This window comes from Grammomys surdaster, unplaced genomic scaffold (assembly GCF_004785775.1).
Source record: "Grammomys surdaster isolate TR1022 unplaced genomic scaffold, NIH_TR_1.0 367, whole genome shotgun sequence".
NCBI lineage: Eukaryota > Metazoa > Chordata > Mammalia > Rodentia > Muridae > Grammomys > Grammomys surdaster.
The window spans coordinates 4734727-4760020 of record NW_021604786.1 but is presented as its reverse complement, the minus strand read 5'-3'; the positions used below and the strand labels follow the sequence as shown (position 1 = coordinate 4760020).

The 25294-nt window shown below is 39.9% G+C and overlaps 1 protein-coding gene across 1 annotated transcript in view; it reads left to right on the top strand.

Moving 5' to 3' along the window:
- The window catches only part of Tmem26 (transmembrane protein 26), a 46257-nt gene that overhangs the window by 12017 nt on the left and 8946 nt on the right, over positions 1-25294 (top strand). Inside the window, exons 2-4 of the mRNA XM_028780287.1 lie at positions 5052-5130; positions 10511-10624; positions 14367-14587. Coding sequence (XP_028636120.1) covers positions 5052-5130; positions 10511-10624; positions 14367-14587 — 414 coding nt within the window. The remainder of the gene's footprint in view (positions 1-5051; positions 5131-10510; positions 10625-14366; positions 14588-25294) is intronic.

Sequence of the window (25294 nt, the reverse complement as noted above, 5' to 3'; positions counted from 1 at the left end):
AGTGACATGGGGAAGTTTTATAGAGGAATCTTGATCTTGCTGATATGAACTAGGAGAAAGATGTAATCTGACTCCATTGCGTCAGAGGACATCCCTGACGGACAGACGCGTTCCTAAAGGCCCAAATCTTCCAGTGTCTTCATGGCATTGGAAGAATACTGCAAAAGCTGGGTGAGGAAGAAAGGTAATTCAGCCCAGAGGCACACAGGGACTGGAGCTGGCTGCATCATGAATCCGATAATGGTCAAGTGACCGATTCAGCTCTTCATCTGGCAGAGGTCAAGTGTGAAGCCAGCGTTTGTGGGCTGTGGTGTTCTCAGCCATGGTAACAGCACCCTCTGATGCAAGCAAAGGAGCAGTTTCTGTTCTATTTGCCTACAGAGCTGCTGGGGAAGGCAGACGTTCTGTCACTGAGACTCTAAAATGTTGGTCACATGGGTCACATTGCTCTGTTAGCATCCTTAACCGGATCTTATGACTCAAAAGGTAAGTAATGTACAACCATTAAGGACGAGGCGGTATTGCAATTGAGGGCTTCCGAGTGTGACCGATTCTACTGACCGTTCTACCTTAGACACAATGAGTCATTGGACTGGAGAAGGGGGTGGCTCAGTAGTCAAGATCACTTGCTGCTCTTCAGCGGATCCAGCTCTGGTCCCCAGCTTCTACATTAGGCAGCTCACAACCACTTTAACTCCAGATCCAGGGGATCTGATGCCATCTTCTGGCCTGTGCAGATACCTGCTTACATGTGGTGTACATACACAAACACATACAGACACATAAAATGTATATTAACCTTTTTTTTTTTTTGAAAAAGAAAAGTGTTGAATAATAATTCTTCAAAGGTCACGGCTCAGAGGACCTCTTTGGGTCCGTGTGCATGTTTGTAGATTCATCAGTTTTTTTTACTCGTTCAGCGATTCCTTGTTCACGAATGCAAGCATTTAAGCGGTTGAGCATTTGTTGAACAGACATTAGCTGAACACTAAACAAGATAACAGTGTGCTGTGTCGAAGAGGAGTATATGAAAAATCAGGGGAAAGCAGAGGTCAGGAGACGGGCAGTCTGCCTTCGGAAAACTGTATTCTGAAAGCCAATCTAGCATCCCCATAATTGCAAAATAGTTCCGTATTCTTTGGGTCTCATGGACAATGCAGATTCCGAACACTACCTGCTGTGCCCTGGACGTACAAATTGGATGCAAATGGGCAGACGTGTACAGAAGAGCATCCCAAAAGGCTTTGGGGGCGGGGAAGACATTCACACTTAAATGCGTTGCGCAACCTCTCTTCAGAGCTCAGCCATATTAGGCTTGCTGATCTGAGCAAGGACCACGGTTTGTTAGAGGGCACCGCGGTTAGAGTGGAATGTGACTTATTCCTCAACTTGAGTCTCTCTTCTCACCTTCTGTGTGTCACAGAGCCTGAAGAAAAAAGAACCGAAGAAAAGAAACTTCTCCAAAACTGTTTTTGCTTTAGCAGCATTGGGACTGGAACCCAAGGCTCCAGAGGAGCGCCATACCACTAACCGGGTCCACATTTTTTTTTGTTTTGTTTTATTTTGCTTTGTTTTAAGTAAACAGGAAGTTGGGGGTGAAGTTACTGGTCTTCATAGGATGAGCGAGGAATAAGGCACTAAAACAGATCATGGAGTCCTGATTTCGGGGTGAATGAGATTAGACTTCCTATATTACACAACACAGAAATTCTTGAATGCTGAGTTGAGTGTGTGTGTGTGTGTGTGTGTGTGTGTGTGTGTGGTGTGTGTGTTTGCTGAGCTAATCTCCTGATTAGGGGAGCTATACTGAAATGGGATAATGATATTTTTTCTAATTATAGAAATGGATCTAATGCACCAGACATATTAAGGTCACTGGTTTATTTTCAACTTCCTTTGTGCTCCGTGCCTAACGCTTCCCCCAGATTATTGTTTTAACAGTATTACCAGGGATGTTAGGTGTACACTTAGCAAGCTGTTGTTTCACCAACATTCAGTGTGTCCAAACACAAACAGCTGACTTGCACGGCTTGCTCTCTGACCAGAACTGATATCCTTCCCCTCGTCCCTCAGTAAATCTTCCTCATGTTTCCTGTGATACACAAGGTCAAAGAGTCGGTGGTTCTTTCTTTTAAGAGCCTGCTCGACATGGGTTTTTGACATTTCTCCGCAGCTCAGACACCTTCCAAGTTAGAGTTTAATAATATCTTGACCCATAACCTTTTGATTCAAAATTGGTTTTGGCAAGAAATCAAAAGTAGAAGAGTGTCTATATTAAATATTGATTTTTTTAAAGACCTTTTATTTCTTGCCCTTTCTATTTCTTTTTTTTTTTCCTCAGAAGATTAAAGAAGATAACAAAGGGTAAATAGCCTTTTAAAACGCCACCCATTATGTCCTTTTTCCCTTTAGCTTATGTATCCATTTTTATTTGTTTGCTTGTTTGTTTATTTATTTATTTATTTTACTCTCTAGCATGTAATAGTGTCACTTAGGTAAAGTTTAATCTCACAACTACAAATAGGTACTAAAAACATTTTTACTAAAATGAATTAACTTACTAATTTGATTTTGAGATACTCTATCAAGGAAGATTTTAATCCAAAACCAAACACAATTTGAAGAAATAAGTTTGGAAAGAACCTTATTTGTCGTATCATCATCATCATCATCATCATTGTCATTATTGATATTTGGTTTTAAAAGAAAAAAATCTCGCTATGCATCACAAATCGGCCTCATGTTTTTAATCCTCCTGCATCTGAACCTCCAGGGTACTGAAATTACAGGTGTGTATCACTGTTCCCAATGTATTATTTCTAAATGATACAGTTACATTTCCATTGCCCACTGTACTAGTCTTATTTCCTTTCCTGTGATAGAAAACATCCTGACCCAAAGGCAACTTAGAGAGGAGAGGCTTCATTTGGTTTCTGATTCCAGGTCATACTCCATGAGTGTGGGGACGTCAAGCCAGGCACTGGTTATTTCCTAGGCACGGTCAGAACACAGAGAGAATAAATGCTTGGGTTTTTGCATCTTTTATTGCTTGCTGTCTTCTCACCAACACAGTTCAGAGGGCAGGCGTAGAGGATGGTGCCGCCCACTTTCTCAGTGAATCTGCCCAACTCAGTCAAGAAAATCTCTCTCACCCATGTTCACCAGCAACCCAATTAGACAATCCCTTTCTAAGAGTCTATTTCCTGGTGATTTGGGAGTTGTGAAACTAAGGAGCAGAGACAGAATTTGGCAATAAGGACCAGTATAATCTACTGTCCACTGAGCTCTTTCGTTCACCAGACACCGAGGCATACTGATCCTTGCCAGGCCAATGCTGCTACTGTGTGCTACCATGGTTCCACTCCAGAGCCATATTCATAAGTGGGGCAGGGTTTGCAAATTAAATTATATGATACAAATGGCTCCTAGTCCAACAAAATTGCTTTTAACATGGGAAGGGAGGTGAGAGGGCTCTTCTAAACATGTATGCTGAGACAAGGCCAAGCAAAAACATCACACAAAAGTTCTCATGAAGGAGCCAGGATGGGAGACTCACTGAATCCTGCCACGCTGGCCCTCTATCACCATAGAGGTTCGACTTCTAGAATTCAGAGAAAGTCAATTGCACTGGCAAAGCTATGCAAATTGACCCTTGGTATGAAGAGTTGACGGCCATCATGCTTGCCGCTGCTGTGTGCATTGGAGAATGAATTAGGAGATCGTCAGCACAGACCGTTTGAACCTGAATGTGTCTCCATCAATCCTCTGTTCAGCTCTCCTGAATTTTGAATCCAGAAATAACAAATACTGATGTGATGGTTTGTATACACTTGGCACAGGGAGTGGCATGATGAGGAGGTGTGGCCCTGTTGGAACAGGTGTGGCCTTTTTGTTGGAGTAGGTGTGTCACTGTGGGTCCTGGGCTTTAAGATCCTCATCCTAGCTGCCTGGAAGCCAGTATTCTGCTAGCAGCCTTCAGATGAAGAGGCAGAACTCTCAGCTCTGCCTGTGATGTGTCTGCCTGGACACTGCCATGCTCCCACCTTGATGATAATGGACTGAACCTCTGAACTTGTAAGCCAGTCCCAATTAAATTTTGTTCTTACTAGAGTTGCCTTGGTCATGGTGTCTGTTCACAGCAGTAAAACTCTAACTAAGACAATCGAACTAACCTCTCAAAAGTTCTCAAACCTTTAGATTTTTTATCTATCTTTTAATTTTTTCAGGCTTAGCACATGCACAAGAGATTAATGAACCCTTCTCCATCCTTGTCCCAACCATTTGGGTGTTGTATTTAGCGAGAGGTTACCATCGGAAAGTTCAGAAGTCTAGGTTGATGATCGGAAAATAAAAATGACTATCAATTTCCTTGAAATTGCAAAGTTGAAATAAATCCAGGATTTGTTCTGACTGCAAAATTTGCTTTCTGTAAAACATCTTAAATACCAAATAAGCAGTGTTGTGCTGGAATCTAATTGGTCCTGTCCCAGGATGCCATATTACAATCAGCTTTTATTAATTGGATTAGGGATTCAGTGAGAACAGCAGCTGGTGGCGGCTTTGCGGTTACTGTATGTTTCTATAATCCTTGTGGCAGAAATCATGTAACAATAACCAAGGGTGACTGTGACCGGGCTCCAATATTTTCTTGGCTTCTTTTAGGGAGGTGTGTGTGTGTGTGTATGTGTGTGTGTGTGTGTGTGTGTCTGTGTGTCTGTGTGTGGTATACACTTGAGTTCACATTGTGGGAGCTCATTGTTGGGAGGAGGGGTTGTGTGCACAGGGAGTCAAAGGGCAGACATTGGATACTTCCTATCCACTCTTCATCTTCTGCATTGAGGTTGCCCATGGGGTTCTCTGTCCCCACCTCCTGCGTACCAGGATGACCCAAGACCACTTGGAATTTACATGGGTTCTTGGGATGTGAAACTAGGTTCTCAGGCTGTACAGCAGATGCTCTACCTGCTAAGCTGTCTCCTCCACCACTCCCTTAATCATCTTCCTTGACATTTTAAAATCATAAAAGCTAAAGTCTCTTTCTCTGCCTTCAGGCTTTCTCCGGCCATCTTTTTGTACCTGATCAACATCATGCCGTCCCTGTGGCTCCTTGAAATGCACCATGGAAACCAGGTATCTGTTTCTAAGAAGACGGCAACTTTGAGTAGTGATCCACGTTCAGAATAGGTCATGGTTTGTTTCTGTTATGAGCTTTTCCATGGGGATTGGAATTAAGAATTTAAGAAGTACAGGGACAAAAGACAGTGACTCCATGATCTATCAAAACATTAATGAAATAATGAAATAATAGCAATTACCTCTGAGTTACGATTACTTGACTAACACTTCTTGTCGGTGATATCTTAGTTTACTTAGTTTGCCATGATTAGATTAAAGCCATGACCAAGAGCACCATGGGAAAGAAAGGGTTTATTTGGCTTATAGGTCTGATCACAGTCCATTGAGGGAAGCCAAGGCAGACATTTAAACAAGGTAAGAGCCCAAGGCAGGAACTAAAGCAGAGGCCATGGAGGGATGCTGCTTACTGGCTTGCTCACCGTGGCTTGTTCAGCCTGTTTTCTTGTACAATCTAGGACCAGCTGCCCAGGAGTGGTACTGTCCATACTGAACCAGGCCTTCCTATATCAATAATCCATTAAGAAAATGCCTTCCAAACTTTCCTATAGGCCAGTCTGATGGGGCCACTTTCTCAATTGAATTTCCCTCTTCTCAGGTGATTCTACCTTGTGTCAAGTTGACCAAAAGTGATCTTTGTCTAAGATCCACCCTCCCGTCCCTACAACACACTAGCTATGGCTCATGGGGGAATGTGAAAATGATATATTTACCCATTGACTTTTGTATGCACATGTGTGTATGTAGTGTGTGTGTTGGTCTGGTATATGTGCATATGAATATCTATCTATAACTGTGTTCTTCCTGCAGAAGTGAATGGAAGACACAAGATGTTCTCTGTCCCTCTCTTCTGAATCTCCTCAAGGCAAGACCTGTCCCTGTATCTGTCAGTAAGCCCCTGCGATCCTCCTGTGTCTGTCCCTGTCCCTGCCAGATCTGGAGACATAAGAATTGTACAACAGAGCTTACCTTTCATATGGTTGTTGGGATTTGCATTCTGATCCTCACTCTTGGACATCAAATACTTTTAGTCACTGAGCCATCTCCCTGTCTCTGTGAATGTGACTTAACTCCTGTATCTTTCGTGAATTTCAAGAAGCTATGTTCTGAGACTCACTATGCTAAGGCCTCGTACTGGCATGCTTGGAGGAAGATATTTCTAAGATACGTAAAAGCAAAAATGAAACTAAATTAAATAGAAGGCCTTTAGCTGTGCCCACATAGATGCATTCAAACTTCTAGGGAGCATTGAAAACACAGGGCGAGGGGATTCCAGGAGACAAGATTTGGGGGCTTGTTGAGACACTGTAAAACAGAAATCTCAGGATTGGAGAGAAAGCTCATCAGCTGTAAGGAGCTCTTGCTGCTCTTGCAGAGGATACGAGTTCAGATCTCGGCACCCACATCTGGCTGTAACAAATTCCAGATCTCTAATGGCCTCTTTGGACCTCAATAGGCACACCAGCATGCAAGTACACACACACACACACACACACACACACACACACACACACACAAACACACACACTAAAAACGGAACATTCTTTTAGAGCCCTGATATTAAACATGAGAGAGTATATTATGAAGCCTATCCCAGGGAAAGGGATCGTATATATCCAACCACACATGACCATGGTTTCCAATCCAATCCCCATTTGTAAAACAGCTCCCATCGTTCAGGCTTGTTTGTTTCCTTGAGTCACACTCTAGCCTGGTATTTGCTCTGTAGCCCAGGCTAGACCGGAACTTGTAGTTCTCCTCCTGCTTCACCTTCCCAAGTTCAGACATTCCCCAGGCTACATGGCTTATATCACATTTTAAATATTGACCTGTGCCCTCCATGGACTTGTCCGGCTCACGGGCTCAAGACTAAGCCCGTGTCATTTGTTTTGTTAAATCTCCCATACAAGCCTAGGAGGCTTCATTGATAAAATGCTTTAGGCAAGGTCTGCTCCAAATTGACCCTGTATGGATTTCTTTGTTACAGCTGTTATTTCATATATCAGGGTTGAGTCTCCAGTCTACATGTAACTTTATCTGAAAGGGCTTCCTTCAAACTTGAGGCACACAGAAAGCAGTTTACCTTTGTGGATATCTTTTGAAGAAACTCCCAAGCAGATATCAATCCTTTAGCCGTGAAGAAAACATTTCTCCTCCTCAGGTCTTGTGGTGAGACTCACTAACGTCTGAGGCAGCCTCGATGTCTGCGTTAAAGAATGTTTGTAGCCGTAGATTGGTTGATTCAAGTCACCATGTGTTTGATTTTAAAAAAGACCACAATGAGCCAGAGGCCACTTGAATCTTCTTTCAGAACTACAAAAATAAGCTGTGGTGATTTGACTCAATTTCTTCTCTAACAGATCTGATCATACAACATGGCTATCACCCACAATAACAATTCATTTCTTTCAAATGCTTTCATTATATAAATGTATTACACAACTAATTGCTACACGGGTCAAATCCCATTGCAACCGATAGCATGCAACCAAAACTTCTCTTTTTAATAACGATAATAATAATGACAATAATAAAGCGTTTCGAACCTCAGGCAGAACATCTGTGATTTTTCTGTTACGAAATAAATCGAACCTTTGTCACTGGGATTTGACAATGAAAATTGAAATCAATGTCTAGAGATTGAAGCAGTCAGGACAAGCAGAGATAGAAGTCAAAAAAGAGAAAGATGAGAATATTGGGATTATCTTTAAAGAAAGAGCTGGCATTGCAGAACTGAAGGTGATGCAGAAATCCACTCTGTCCGTTCCTGATAATCACTTTTGCTGCATGGGACCTGATAATTTAGAGGGTTTTCAATTAGATGTCCTCACTAAATTTAAGGACCCCATTCATTAAGCACAGTGCAGCCATTTCTGTTTTATAGGGAAAAAAATCCTGGGGCTTAGGAAGCTTAAATTTAGAATCAACACATAGTCCAGAAGAGTCATTTACTTTTCATTGATGGGACCACAGAGATGGACCCATGGCTAAGAACATGCTCTGCCCTTGCAGAAAACTCGAGTTCAAATCCTGACACCCAATGGACCCAAACCTTCCTGTAACTTCAGCTCCAGGAATTCTGATACTCTTTCTGGCCTCTTCAGTCACCCACAGGCACGTGACATAAAAACACCGAGACACACACACACACATATTCGTCATTAAAATAAAATGTACATCTTAATTTCTGATACTCCTTATTCATTTACATCCCAGGTGTTCTGGATGGCCAATTCATATCTTCATTCCCGACATGATATGCTCTACACAAGTGTAAGCAAACTGTCCTGAGGATGGCAATTCTAATCCGTGTGAGCTCTTCTTGTGACAGAGCACACTGAGAGTGACGGAAGGGGCCTGCTCTCTGTGACGTCCTTCTTATGTTTGAGCTGAAGGGATGCGCTAGGCTTTGACGACACAGCTATACATATGTAACATGCTGGTACCAACATGACCTTCATAAAATCCCTTGCATGATGATTACTGAAATGACAGACCCAGAAGCTGAACAGGTCAGGTTAGGGTTAAGGATTCAAACTTGTATGTGTGGTGGCCTTAATGTGGCGAACAGGAAGGTTTAGTCTTAAATGCAGTAGCGGGAGAGCAAAGGAGCCCAATTACCATGATGCTCATGAAAAGTCCTTCGCTTCCAAATTAGAAAGCACTGCAGTCGAGGGTGACATTTCCCATAAATAGCAAGGTGTTTGTGGAGTTTTAGAGATAAGGGGATCAGATCCTATCACCTCACCAGTTTTAATATACAGTATATTTTCATGCCTATAAAAAAAAGGTGGTCACAATTTGTTCCTAGTGACAATTATGTACTTAAGCTCACAAACGTACACTGTCAATGATGATTTGGGGTCTGGACAAAAGATGAAGTGTTTTGTCACCATTATCTCCTCATGAAACCTTAGTGGTATGTATACATACACATGTGCACACGTAGGTGTGCAGACACAACATGCAATCGCGTGCACGGTCACACAGATCCGCACACATGCACATACGTGCACATGAACATACACATCCATAAACATACACACATGTATAGGCATTCACGTATGCTACACACATGAGCATCCATGTACACACAACTGTGCACACACATGTAAGCCCATGCACACACATGTGCATCCGCACAGACACCTGCACTTTCACCCCACATGCACGTACACACGTACGTGCTCCTAGTTATTCATGCTACTTCACACGCAACAGGAGTCACTTGGACTCAGAGCAGAAAATAATGGCTTCTTGGCAGATTTTTTTTAAATCAACTTATCAAATGGTTTATGGAATAAATAAATGGCATGGTATTGAGAATAATTCAGAAAAAATTATTTCTTATGGCTTGAGTTCTTTTTTTTTCTCAATAGATTCTCTTAAGTAATATGTAGTCACGGAGTATGGTGGTGATGGCGATGATTGTGGTGATGGTGGTTGCTGGTAGTAGCTCTCTTCCTCTGTCTGTCTGTCTGTCTGTCTGTCTGCTTTCTCTGTCTCTCTCTCTCTCTTTGTCTTTATTTCTGTCTCTTTGTCTCTCTCTGTGTCTCTCTGTCTCTGCCCCTGTTTCTTTCTCTTCCTCTGTGAGTGTGTGTATGTGTGTGTGTGTGCGTGTATAAAACATGTCAACACTGCAGATGCTTAGAAAGAGTCTCGCACTCCCTAAAGCAGGTCTGTGAAGAATGCTCCCACACTGGTTACACTGTCAAGGGTTGTCTCTTTGTTCCCTTATACATTTGTTTCCATCTCTTATTTTATCTCAGTTTCCCAGTATCTGTCTGGATCAAATTACAAACGGTTTGGTTGCCGACACTCACGTACAGAAATAAAGAAAGGAAAGAAGGAAATCATCTTCTAGGTCAATTCTCAAATTTCCCATAAGCCTAAGTTGGCTACTATGGCAACACTGGTGTCTGGGACACCAGACATACTGACCTTTTGTTTGTGCCAGTGCCTGGCCTGAAGGGTGAAAAGTGATTGGATCATTTATTTAAGTGGAATGCTATTTTTAGAGAGAGAGTGTTCTTGGTAAGAAACAAACTCATAAAATAAACGCTTCGACAGGCTTGTATGTATTTTCAGAGTCTGTATCACAAATTGTTCCAACAAAGGTTCAAGAAAGGGACCCCAGTAACTCACCAACAGATTTCACAGCTTTCTAAGATGGCTCAGCCTCTATCCTTCCATGCTACAAAATAGGGAGACAGGCAGTGAGCATTCTTCTTGGGTGTCTTTCACCTCGTATTCTGGTCCTGTGATGTTACGGGGTCTCTGTAGATGTCTCACATCTTTATAATCTCTTGCATGGGGTGAAACTGCTTTGCTGTTACTTTGTTGTGATGGTTTGTGCATATCTGCTCTCAATTCTTAGTATTGCAGCGCCCAGTCTGAGAGAATGGCACAGAACTTCAGCAGAAGAGGAGATGTCAATCAAACCCTGTCATCCCACAGAGCCACCAATGGAATGGGGAATATCCTTGAGCTGGTGAGAGTTTTCCCCAGCATTTATGGGAAGTTTCCTAAAGTTACCAAAGCTTATGGGACAGGAATTGCAAAAAAATAATGTATTTCATTCATTAAACTCATACTTCCCTCATCAGAGGATGTACTTTACATTAATGAACTTATGCCTTAGGAACCCGCTCTCAGCATATGTACAGAAACAAACCAAAAGGGTATTACAGCATATTAACTATATACAAATGTATGTGCTCTAGTTATATGCCTATATTTTTAAATACAGTTATGTATAATAGTACACATAACTCTTTCATTCATACACAACCCTCCCTCTTATCACATCTGGCACCTTGATGATATATTAGAAGAACATCTGTATAGACTTGCAGCAGGGTATCCCACAGGCTAAGAACTCACTGTATGGCTGATACTGACCTTGAACTTCTAATCTTCCTACCTCGACCTTTCATATGCTAGGATTATAGGCACATACCCACATGCTAGGATTATAGGCACATACCTCCACATCAGGTGTGTGTGGTGCTGAGGATTGGACCCAGGACCTCATGCATACTAGGCACCATGTCATCTGAGCTATAACCACAGTCCCAATGCTTTTAACCAAAGATTGGTGAACCTACATGGATATGTCATTGTCACCAAATGTCATAGTTTAATTAGATTTCACTTTGGATATTGTGCACTCTATCGGTTTAGACAAGTGTATTATAGTCTATCTATCTATCTATCTATCTATCTATCTATCTATCTATCTATCTATCTATCATCTATATGGCATCTACCTACAGATCTATCATCTAACATCTTTATCATCTACTGTCTGTCTATCTACCTATCATCTATCATCTTTCTAACATTTAGTTATCTGTTTGTCTGTCCAACAAACTATATAACCTATCATCCACAGTACCTATCCAAAATGTGTGCTTGCCTGTCCGTGAACCTCCATTTTCTACCCTCCCCAATCACTTTTAAGAAGGGAATCCCCTTCTCCTTCCTCCTCTCCCTCCTTCTTTCCCTCCATCTCCCGCTATCTCGGTGGTTCTCAACTTGTGTGTCGAGACCCATTTGGGGGAGTTGAACGAGATTTTCATAGGGAGCTTCTAAGACCATTGGAAGGAACAGATATTTACAATATGGTTAGTAACAGTAGCAAAATTCGGGTATAAAATAGCAACAAAAATAATTTTACGGTTGGGGCTCACCACAACATGAAGAACTGCATTAAAGGGTACTCTCCTGGTCTCTTGCCTTTTACGGAGTAGGAAATTTTAATTTTCGTGAAGTTCAGAGTACTAATTCTTTCTCGGATCCTTGCTTAGATCTAAAGCCACCGCCACAGCACACACCGTGCTGGCTGTCCTTAACCCAAGCCGTTGACAGCTTTGCATTTTATGTCTAGTTCTTTGAATTTTGGGAAGAGCGCAAGTGGTATAGCCCTACGCAATTGATATTTATTTATTTATTTGTTTGTTTGTTTTAATTTATTTATTTGCCAGCACGTGGATGTCTAGTTAGTCTAGCACCATTTTTTAAAACAATTATCTCATCTCCCCGAAATACATTTGTTAATACATTGAAAATTTCTTGTGGGTCTGCGGCGTCTGTTTCTGGGTTCTCTGTTCTGGCCCGCAGTTCTATTTGTCTATACCTTTTACCCAGCACTCACTGTCTATGTAGTAGCAGCAGTCAGCCCTAAAAGCTGCTAGGCACTGGGGCTCCATCTTTGTTCTGCTTTCATGCTAGTGTGAGTTAGTTTGCATATTTTACCTCTCCTCATAAACTCCAGACTCAGTTATTTACTCACCAAAGAGCTTGACAGCACTACAGTTGGGCTGATATCGAACACATGTGAAGTCATGGACCACTGGCATGTTGACAATGTTCAGTCTGCTTACCCATGAGCATGAGACCGGTCTCCAGTTAGTCCATGTTTGACTTCAGCCTTCAATGACTGTGCACATAGCTCAGAGCTAGAGCACATGCCTCATAGGTGCAAGGCTGGGTTTGATTCCCATAAAGCAGAGAGACTAATTTAACTCCTCAGCATTCAGTATTTTTATCATATATGTATGTGTGTACCTGTCATATATATGTACATATACATATATGTGTGTTCATATATATATGTGCTAATATATGTATTTTAACAGAGGTGCACATGTGTATGTACTTTAATATTTTGTTAGATTCATAAGTAACTTTTATGTTCCACAGTGACAGTGCAAGCAATACTGAATTTTAACTCCAGTATCTATTTCTTTACCAGTATATAGGAAGTTGAATATCAAATTTTATTCTACATTTTGTTTATTAGGTCAGAGAAAGTTTTTTCTTTTTTCTCCCACCAGTTCTTCAAGACTTTCTACATATAAAAATATGTATGAAGTCTGGACAAAGACAGTTGTATTTCTTTTTTTCCAATGAGTACAACTTTTCTTTTCTATATTATATATAATGTTTATATACATATATATATGTATATGTTTATATATGTATATATATATAATATTTATGTAATAGAAAATGATATTTGACAAAACAGAGTGGTAGGGTGACTATTTTCCTTCACATATCTTCTATTCATCAAGTTGGTAATGATCACTTTGAAAATAGTTTACAGAAGTGACTCAAGACAAACAGAGGTCTCTACCACAGAAGGGAGTTTTCTAAAATAAGTCCCAGAGTAGAAAAGAGCGATCCACCCATTATTGTCTGAGTTTCAGTTAGAACTTACTTGTGTCATCATGGACAAGTCACTCAGATTTTCATCATAACCAAAACAGTCATATTTATCATGATAATGTTTTACCCCTGTGAGTTAACTGAGTTGGATGTGAGGCCACACAGGAGAAATGTCAAGAGGTGACAAAAAAAAATTCTTGATCTTCCTGCGTGGATTTGATCAGTACTTAGTCATTTCTCTTGCTTTGTTCTTGTGTACTTGGTATGAGATCCAAATGTCAATTTTGCACATAGTAATTATGCTGCTTGCATAGATCACCTGGAGCCATTATCCTGTCTACTTGTGACATAGATCTTGTAGTCTTTAAATATTTTAGTCTAAGTCAATAGTAACATACTTTAAAATTTACTTAGAAGTTAAATGGGAAGGGTATTTCCTCCAGGATATACTGTGAGATCTAACATTTTGTTCAAACCTAAGAGTAAGGGCAGGCTATTCTTTTTTCTGGCTGAATTATTGATTATTGAATAAAATGCTAATTATTCAGAGTAAAGAAAGGAAATATTACAATTGTTCTCTTCCATTGAATAAACAGATAAACACCACTTTTTCTAATTAAAGGAAGATTGTAAAAATTCCAATGTTAATAAATTCAGATGCTTAAATCAGTAAAAGAAAAATATTGGATTGTTTTTATAATTTTAGTATGGAACTAATCAAAGTTTGTTATGCGTCATACTTTATTAAGGACTATAATAAAACACCCAACGATTTTTAAAACATTTATTAAATTGATTCTTTAAATATCACAAGGCACCATCTTATTAGCCGTGTAAGGTTTAAATTATCCACATATTAAGTAAGTCCTGCTTTAAAAACCACATTGTATTTCTTTGTAGAGTGTTTAGCTAAAAGGAGTGTCATTTTCCTCAGTTATTAAACAATGACTCTTGGAAAATGCTGACAAAGACACACTGTTTACCAAGAGCTGAAAACCATGTTGAAATAGATAATCATTTACACACTGATGGTTCCTAATCGTGATGTCTCTGTTCCACAGGCCAGAGGCTTTGTCGACAACATATCCATGGTATGCGAACCGGTCTGGACCTTAGGACTTCACCAGACACTCCTGCTAATATTAATCATTGGACGGTGGCTTCTCCCCATTGGAGGCACCATCACTAGAGACCAACTCTCAGAACTTCTTCTGATGTTTGTGGGGACGGCGGCTGACATACTAGAGTTCACTACTGAGACTCTGAAGGAAAATGATGTCAGGTAAGGTCCTGATTCAAGATCAGTATCACACACTTGGCTTGATGTTCTGTTATTTGTACCACCACCTGGCTCTATGTTCCACTGTCTGTACGTAGCATATGCAAGGCTTTTAAAGGCAGAGCTCATGGGATGACTTATTTAGTGAATTGTTTTCTATGCAAGTCCCAGGACCTGAGTTGGGATCCAGAATTCCCATGTAAGCACCAGGCATGTTGTTGTGTGGACCTGAGTTGGGATCCAGAATTCCCATGTAAGCACCAGGCATGTTGCTGTGTGTCCGTGTGTGTGTCTAGGATCACAGCACTGGAGATACAAAGACAGGAGAATCTCTAGGGCTCACTGGAAAACTGTTGAGACTGAATCAGTAAATCCTGTGTCCAGTGAGATTAAGGTGGGGGTTATAGATGGAAACTTCCCACGTCAAACCTCTGGGCTTCATATGCACTTAAACACATGTGCAGACACATCAGTACACATAAGAACATGCATGAACATGTATTCACATATACATCACATTTTATATATATATGTATATATGTATATGTGTATGTATATATACATACACACACACACACACACATATATATATATATGTACACACACACTAGGGACCAATCTTCATAGTAAAAAAGGAAATGCAGGAAGGAGACTTGGTCTGAGAGAGAGAGACAGGATATATTCACCTTGGGTAGAACAGAAGAGACCCGTGTAGTTACACTGTAAGTCCAGGAGGATCATGGCAGAATCATAGTGACTACAGGTATCTGGAGACCCTCGGGTATCTCTTTCTTCTTCAACCAAGTGTCAGCAGTAGATCCAATAACACTATTTCCTCCGAGATCACATAGTTCCAAGAGCCATGGAGACACCATTCCTTTCTCCAGATGAAGAATTTACATTTCCCGGTGAGAAGAAGAACGGAGCAGATGAAGTTTTATTATACAGAATTTTATTTTCAGTCAGTTTTGTTCAAAGCGCCCAAAGGCTTTCTGGTGGAGATGCCTATAAATTAAAACTTATTGAGTTGGTACTTTTAGTTTTGCCACCAGCAAGTAAACTCAGAATCCATGATCACATCTGTTTATGGAACTGCTTTCTTCCCATTAGGGATTTGAGTCTCCGTGCCTGGATGTACTTTAAGCTTGGGTTGTTTTGTATGAAGCTATAAAAATAAATTGGAATGAGGCTGGCTTTTAATGCTACGGTTTACTTTTTCCCACTCTCCTCAAACAACAAAACATAAAGCCCGAGCAAAACACACCAACTTATTAAATAAGCCTAATTTCTCAATCACAGTGTGACTCATTATTTGTAAGCAAGAGGTTTTCAGGAATTGTTTTATGCATACTAATTTTTCTTTTAGTTTATTAAGTCGACATCATTTTTTTTCTGAGGTATCAAATATGAACTGGAGGGCTGTAGTCACGGTGTTTATTTTTGTGTGGTGGTTTCAATGCCTTATGGTTGATCAGCGTTTTACATTGTATAGTAATTTCAGATACATCAAGATCATTGTAATACAATGTCATTACTAAATGAACGTGAATGTATCACGATGGCTTCCCTGAAATTATGAACGTGGGTAGTTACAGAGACCTGACATCTATCTGTAGATGGATGCATGTATGCTAAATATCCACAGAGCAGAGAGACAACGCAGGACAGTAAAGGGCTCAGAGAGGGCTTTGTTTTATGTAGCTAGTCATAAAATGAGTGAAATGCCAAACCCAGTTATGTTAATGGGCTCTGCGCGTCTCATCCAGAAGTATCATCAAAGGGTAATGGATCCCGTGTTTACCAATAAATGTTGATTATTAAATAAGTTTATTTAATTGCTTGACCCATAAAAAAAGGCACCCTTGGAAGTCACTTGCAACAGTTTAATTGACTAAGAACTGATTTGTTATTTAACATGTGCCAGGTACCGAGTTAGGCAGAGCCCGGGGAGCAAAACCGTAAACAAGTTATGAACCAAAGATCAACGCAGTTCAGCCAAAACAGGACTGTTTCGGTCCAGCAAGAATTTAGGAAGCACTCGATGTTTCTAAGAATCATGATCTCCCCAAGGTTTTTCTGCCACTTACAAGTCAATCCGAACACTTTCTGAGTATATATTTTGGAAATTTTGAACTTGCGTTTCATGCAGGTTAATGCTTAATGAGGCTGAATAAATTAGAATAGGTCCTTGTATCTGCAGGCTTCTCATCTGTGGATAGAAAGTGTTCTAGAAATGACTCCAGGTTTATTATAGCATCATAGTATGGATGTTATGTTATGCTAATGTTATACAACATTTTCTAAGAACTTGAGTATCCTGCAAACATCTTCCCATAGAAAATATAGGATTTTTGTTACAGATTCTATTTCTAAATATCTTTACATATTGTTTTCAACTGCATTTTCTCACATAGAAATGATTTTGTTTCAGTATTTCCGGATTGTGCCAGTGGACTTTTGTGACTTCCCATCTGCCCCCTTGTACCTTATAATTCAAATGCACCTCACCCCATGGTCAAGTCCCACAATGTATCTAGAGATTTTCCTCTCTTCAAAAAGCTTGCTTCCAAGTGCTACGTTCCTGTCTCAAGTCCCACATATATTGGAAAAAATAATACCAAAAATATCTTGTGTGTGTGTGTGTGTGTGTGTGCACGTGTGTATGCATGTGCACATGTGTGTGTCTCTGTGCCTGTGTGTGTGCACATGTAAATACATGTATGTGTGTGGGTTCACATGTGTATGCGTGTGTGCATGTGTGTATACATGTGTGTGTCTGTGTGGGTTCACATGTGTATGCATGTATGCATGTGTGTCTCTGTGTTTGTGTGTGTCTGTCTGTCTGTCAATCTGTTCAGAAGACAAGATTAGATCCCATGGAACTGTAATAACAGATGGCTGATAGTCACTATGTGATGCTAGTAATTAAGCCCAGGTCCTTAAATCCTTAACTGATGAGCCCTCTTCCAGCATCTCAATGATGTCTTATGAGTAACAGAGTTCTCTGTAATACAATGTACTGGTTTGTCTCTTTTAGGTCATGTATCTTGTTAGGTCATGTATCTTGTTACCATATGTAGGAAATAAGAACAAATCCAAAATCAATTTCTATCTATGGGACTTTTCATCTCTCTCTCTCTCTCTCTCTCTCTTTCTCTCTCTCTCTCTCTGTGTGTGTTTGTGTGTATGTGTGTTTCCATTTTATTTAATTTTGAGATAAACCTTCAAGTTCAGTATTTTTGGCTTTGACGCAGAATTATTTGTTGTACCAGCTTGGACTAATTGTCTCAAAAATACATATTGAAGATACTCTTTCTGGGTTCAGCTGGTATATTTATTCAAAATCAATTGACCACAGGAATAAGAGCTTCAACGAGGCATGTGTGTGCTTGTCTTCATACCAACCTCACTCTTACAGTGGTTTTGGTAGACACAAAAGCACTGCTACCTAAAAACTATTGCTTCTGGTAACCTAGGAGCTTTACCTAGCCATGTGACTGTGATCATCTTGTTTTACTTAAACAAACAGACAGACAGCAACAAACCAAAACAAACAACAAGCATACAAACGGAAAACCTTGTGGTCTTGCAGGAAATGCGCTAACCTGAATGATTATTTGGGAAGATTCAGAATTACAAATGTGAATGTGAAATGGGAATGTGAAAAATCTGAGCTTGCTTCTGACATGTTTGCCTCCTTTTGGGATCTCGTCCTCCTGCGGGCTTGCCTTGCCCAGCCTTAATATGGGAGGGGGGAGACCAATTTTACTGTGACTTGATATGCCTTGTTTCTTGATTTTCCAGATATCCCAGGGATACCTGGAGTTTTTGAAGGGAAACTGAGGAGGGGTGGATGAGAGGGTGGAGGCAAAGGTGAAGGAGATGAGGGGTGGAGAAAGGGATGGAGGAGAAATTGCTGTTGGGATGTTATATTATATCATAGATACTCTTCAATTCACCTTTGCCTTTCAAGTCCTTTCTCTGCCTTTCTACATGATTCTCTTTAGTCTTTTATTATTTCCTTTATAGTTTTATTATTATTATTATTATTCCTTATATTCTCTCTAGTGGAGTTTCTTTTTTCCTTTTCTTTAATTTCCTTTTCTCATGTTTAGTTGCTTTAGTGGAGCCATTATTTACCTACAAAATGATTTGGTAACACAAAGCTTGCATATGCTGTTCTATCTCCAGGTTTTACTCAATGTTAGATCATCCTATTTACAAGTGAAGACACTTCTGATTGTTGCCAAAGTATACTCCATGAGTTTATTTTTCTTGTCTTATTCCACTATCTTGTAGCCTTCCTCTCCATCAGACAGATACAGTAGAATTGAACACTTCAGTCTTAAGAGAAACATTTTGTCTTTCTCTGTTAAGGGTCCGGTTGCCATTTTGATGGCACAGACTATCATTATAAACTTGAGGAAATGTTTTTTTATTTCTACATTAGGGAGAATGTTTTTCTTATGTGTATTGAATACCATGAAATCTGCCTTTATTGATACTATTTTTATTTTGATTGTCCTTTATTATAAAAAAAAAAGGACTATATTACACTAACTGATCTTCAGATGTTAAACCACTTTTGATGCCGGGATAAATTGAACTTAGTTGTGCTGCATAGACCTTTGTGATGTGGTTTTTGGTCTGATTTGCCAACATTTCTCATTTCTTCCGGCTTGTCCGCGGGGCGTATTGGTCTACAGTATCATCTCTAATGGTGTCTTGTTCCAGCTTTTGAATCCAGATAACAGTGGGTTTTAGAAACATACCAGGAAGCATTCTTTTTATTTCTATTTTCTTAAAATAATTTTTGCATAATTGATATTAATTCTTTCAAGATTTTATAGAATTCCCCAAGGAAGTAATCAGGGCCAGGCCTTTACTTTATGGGAGGTGGTTTCCTTTTCCTTTTCTTTCTCTTCCTCCTTCCCTTCACATCTTTCCTTCCTCATCTCTTCTACTCACTAATTCAATATTATTTCTTCCTCTAGGACTAATTAGATAATTTACATTTTTCTTATTTGTGGTTGTGCTTTTCCCTCAAGGGTATCTTTTCTCTTTCATGTAAATGAGCGGCCTTTTGTCATGAAGAACTCCTGCTGCTAGCATACATGTGTTAATCTCTGTGGACTCAGAGGTTGAGTCCTCTTTTTCATTTCCTGGGTTTAAATGTTGACCCATTCTCTTTTCCCTAGAGAGGATGGGCTTGCTTACTTGTTGGGTGTTACTTATCGGCTTATTAATTAATTATTTAACTTATTTATTTATGAAAACAAACCTGTGGGTTTTATTGACTTGATGATTTTTCTATTTTCGTTTCTTACTCAGACTTTAGATCGCCAGTCTTTTTTTCTCCAGCATCCAACGTCCCATGTTTATTTCTCAGCAAGGCTGTCTTAAGGTCCTCTAAATTCTGATGTCTTGACCTTTTATTTAATATAGTTCAAAATTAGTTCTCACATAGATGATGATTCCTCAAATTCTCTCCTTCATTTTTATTTTAATTCTATTGTATTCTGATGTTATGATTTAAATGTGAACCGAGGGTGTTCTGCTTGCATAAGAAGGACCAGTTCTTGCTTACACTCTCTCATAGGTTAATCCTGATGAAGCTACAGTAAAATACAACAGCATTAGTTTATCTCCTCATGGCTCCATCTTCTCATGAACCTCAATCACCTCAATCTCCTCTCGAGGGCTATTATACCAATACATATATCATGCCTTGGTATGTTACAGTACACACTGTGGTTTGATCATTAGCAGTATTTTCATTTAACAAAAGGGTGAGATCCCTTTCCATCCCATTGGGCAAAATCAGCTGGTGGTATTGGTTTTGGATTGTTGTTTTGTTGGTGGTGGTGGTGGGTTTTTTTTGTTTGTTTGTTTAGGTTTTTTGATTTTTTTGTTTGTTTGTTTTTGTTTTTGACAAACCTGCTAACACTTTTCAAGTCTTTCTTTACCTGGACTAAACTAAAGTAAAAAAAAAAAAAAGTTTGTTTTGCCTTTGTGCTTGACGAATACAGCTTTGTTTTTACAAAGGCTACTTGGTTGACAAGCTTTCCTTCTGAACAACATATGTGATACAAATATCTATATTGCATATAGGCCATTCACTCAACCAACTGTTTGGAGAACCACTACCTCCTTTCAGATTTACTCTTTTTTTTGCCACAGTTGTCTTGCACATGAGGAATCGGCTTGCTGCCTCCAAAGATGCCCTTTCTCTGTTTACCAGCAGTGGGGCTGTGCTACATCTAGGCACACAAGTCAGCCATCCCTGCTTTCTTTTCCCGACCCCTTTCTAAGGTTGCTATTGAGCGTGTGTTTGCATGTTTCCAGATTCTTGGCTTCTTCCTTTTGTACGTATTTGACCTCTCTGAGCTTCAGATGACATATTTGCTATGGGTCTATCTGCCAGGCCCACTCATCTGTCTTCTGCCATCTCAAATCTAGACTTGAAGCCAAACCATGGAGTCATTCAAGTCGACTTTTTCACATCGGTCCCTGTCCTGTCGACTCTGAGGGTCTCTATTCATTCCACACAGTTGCTGTATGCTTTACTTAGTCTGTGAATTTGTTGAGTCTTTTATGTTCCATTTTTCTTTAGCGTGAGCACAGAACTGTTTTCCAGTTTTGGAAAGATTAGCTGCTTTGACGCCTTTGCTTTGTATAAATCATTTAATCTTTGGTTATAGGCTCCTTGTTTTTGGTTTTTGACGTATCACATACTTTGTTGATAATGGAGCATTTTCCATTCATCTCTGTCATCATCACCAGCTTCTTCATTTGTCACCTTATAAATGTTTTTATTTTATGCATATGAGTTTGCCTGCAGGTATGTGTGTGCTCCACATGTATTCAGTGCCTGCAGAGACCAGAAAGTGGTTTATGGAGCTGGAGTTTCTGATAGGCACTGGGAACTGAACCTGGGTCCTCTCAAAGAGTAGCAAGCATTCTTGACCACTGAAACATTTCTCCAGACAGACCTCTCCCTTTGTTTTCTTAATCAGAGCAATCAATCAACCTCTGGATGACACTGGCTGATGCATTGGCTTATTTATTTGTTTAATTTTATTTTTTCCATTCATTTTATTACTTATTTGTTTTATAATAATGTTTGGTAAATAATAATATTATTATTATCCATTTTATATTATGTGTTTTATTTTTATTTATCTTATTAATGTATTTGTTTGATTTTCAATGTTACTTTTAGCCTGAACCTTGCACAGTTCCAGTATCATGATGTAGTTTGCAGTTGGTCTATACCAAGAGCAGAAATGGCTATGGAACCTTTAAAGGCTTACAGCCAGTCCCACTGAAGACATGTGATGCATTCAGATGGGCATCTATGCTCAAGGAAGCGTCACTTAAATATGGCCCGTTGGGCCCTCTCTTCATGTGCCTCGACTTTCTTAGTTAGCTGAGTGCACAGGACAATTTATCACGCCCTCCCCCCACCCCTATAACTTTGCTTTTAGAAATTTTCTGATAAATTTGAAGTCTGTTAATTGCTCACACGAGTTGGCTTACAGTCTTGAAGTTAGTTGTAAATTTTCAGTAAACGCATCATGTCTCTGGACCATCACATCTCTAAGTTTCTAAGTGTGAGCTTGCTTGTTTTTGTTCTCTCTCTCTCTCCTTCCTTCTCTCTCTCTCTCTCCTTCCTTCTCCCTCCCTCCCTTCCTTCTTTCCTTCTCCCTCCCTCCCTCCTTCCCTCCTTCCCTCCCTCCCTCCCTCTTTCCTTCCCTCCCTCCCTCCCTCCCTCCTTCCCTCCCTCTTTCCCTCCCTCTTTCCCTCCCTCCCTTCCTTCCTTCTTCCTTTCTTATTTCTTTGAGACAGGGTATCTGTGTAGCTTTGGAGATTCTGTAACTCACTATATAGATTAAGCTGGTGTTGAACTCATGGAGACCAGCCTGACTCTGCATCCTTAATGCTAGGGTTATAGACATGTATCCACATGCCTAGCCTGAGTGGGGCTTTTCAAATTGCATTCTAAGCTTACTCAGCCACAAGGAACCTCTCGCTTTCAAAACCCAATTTCTGATTGATCGAGATGGCCTTAACATGTTTTGTTGGCATACAGAAAACGAATCGGGGGCAAAAGGTTTGCTTTGGCTTACAGGTCCTGACAGGTCCTGCTCATCCTAAGGAGGAAGGCAAGGCTGCAGGAACAGGAAGCTGGCCTGGAAAACAGGAAACAGAGAGAGAAAAGTCTGGCTATAAAAAATCCGAAACCTCATCCCCAGTGATGTACTTCCTCTAGCTAGGCCCCGCCTCCTAAACGTTCCATAACCTCTCCAACAGCGCCACCAACTGGGGACCAAACTAGAGACCAAGTATTCAAACACATAGGCGTAGAGCGGGCGTGGGAGTGGGGGGAGGGCTGACCATTTCATATTCAAACCACAGTCAGCCTTGGCTTTCTCTTCCTTGGAGCATTTCTTACAGGAAATCTAAAATGGCTCTTTACTTCTCGTTCCTGTTGAGTTGTAATCTCCTCCCAGTTCTCATCTTTCTTACAGACTGTAAGATCCATGTCTTAAATGGATGTATTAAAGAACCTGTTTTAAGCAGACAATGTCATAGAGAACGATGGGGCTCCATCTTGCAGTGTTTGTGGGAGCTTCAGGGCCTCACTTTAAAACTCAATTAACAAACAGAAATCCCCATCCATTTCAATCAGCCGTCCCACCCCCACCCCACCTCCTCGTCCATCAGCTACTCCCCCTCCTCCTCAGGAGTCCTCCAGTGTTTTCTTGCCTAGAGTTTAAAACCTCTCCCACGTTTTGTTGTAGCATATTGCTGTGATTCTTCCTACCAACCTCAGTCATCTGGAAGAAATTCTTCTTGCGCTTTTAACTCTATCCTAATACAATGTCTCTCTCAGGCAGCTTAGCCGTGAGCATGGACACGGTAGACACTCACTGCTCTTACCTGAAACTGTGCTACATTAAGGAGAGTCAATGTTGCTGAATTTGCTGCTTGTCTATGGTTGATTTCCCCAGCATGCACGGTGATCTTTGACAGCGTGTCTAATATAACCCATATTTGTTAAGGGGGAGAGATATCTGTTGACCTTTCCATTGGCTGTGGCTTCTCTTTCAAAATGTTCATGAGTCTAAATTGAGCCTATTCAGGAGAAATAGTTCATCACCTCTGGGAACACTCTCTGTATGAGTTCTGAACACAGATTATTTATTAAAAAGAAAAAGTATGTTCCAGCACCATTGCTATATCTCAGAATATTTGACAATGCAGAAAAGGCCCTTCCTAAGTTTCTCCTGGGCTCAATCGCTCTTCAGTTTTCTCAGTGAAATCTTTTTTTTTTTTTTCTGAAACCTTCGAGCTTTCTCTTCTCTTTCTCTTCTTTATTGTCTCAATGTTTTTGCTACATTTTTAAATGTCCATGAATCCTATTCACAGACTATCTCTTTTATACTAAAAAAACCTCTATGTTAAAAAAGATTAGTTAGGAAAATAATCAAAACGTGACTTATTTTATATATTTTTTAAAATTTATTTTTATGTGTGTGGGTGTTTTGCTTGCATGCATATCTGTGTACCACATGCGTGCCTGATATTCACTTGGCCAGAAGACAGTGTCAGATCTCCTGGGACTAGCAAGATAGACAGCTGTCAGTCTCCATGTGGATGCCAGAAATCAAATCTGGGTTCTCTGGAAGAGTTCTTGATGGTTGAGCCAGCCCCTGTCATTTCCTATTTTTTAATTTTTACCTACTAAGTTGGTTGTGATGATCCATCAAAAGTTAGTAATTTATCTTCCCATTAACCAAAAAGAATAAAAGCTTACACTCACCTCAGCAATTTTACTTCTGAATGTTTTCATTTCTGATGAGAAGGCTCATCCTCAGTGTAGATGGTATCACTCGCTTGGCTGAGATCTGACACTGCACAGAAAAGGGGGAAAAATGAGATGACACACTGAGTATTCATCTATCTCTGCTTTCTGACTGTAGATACAGTCATGCTCAATCATCTGGATTATTATATTATTATATAATTATATTATATAATTATATTTCATATAAATTCTATAATTATACATCTATATATTAAAGATTATATATAATACATAATTATTATATATTATAATATAAATGTACCTATATTATTATATAAACTGTAAATATGGAGCCTATTATAAATCAGAGGCTATCTGTCCCAGAAGTGATGTATTCTGTCTTTAGGTAGTATTTTTAGAAATGATAGATGCATCTAAAAATCCTCCAAGGCTGAGCTTTCACTCTGAACTTACAAGACAGGGTTTTATTTTATTTCCTTCTCTGGATCTCTTTAAGCACAAAGGGGAATAAACATTCAGCTTCTCTATCTATTCCCTCCCTAACACTGCCCTGAGTTTCCTGGTAATGATAGGCTCTGTCCTTTTATGCAAGTTATAAATTTCTTTCCTCAAACATGAAGCATGGTACATGCTTCCGATGTGTGCTGATCATTCTAAAATACAGTAGGACTAAAACTTACCATTTAATTCTTGGTAACAGTACCAGGATGCTGATGTGACAGTTGTTATTGTCAACATAATGGGCTTTAGAATCATCTAGAAGACATGTCTGGGAGTATCTGTGAGGGAACTTCTGAACAGATTTGACTGAGAAAGGAAGACTTACTCTGAATATGGGTGGTCAGGACAGTCTTTAGTGAGTTATTTAGTTTGTACAC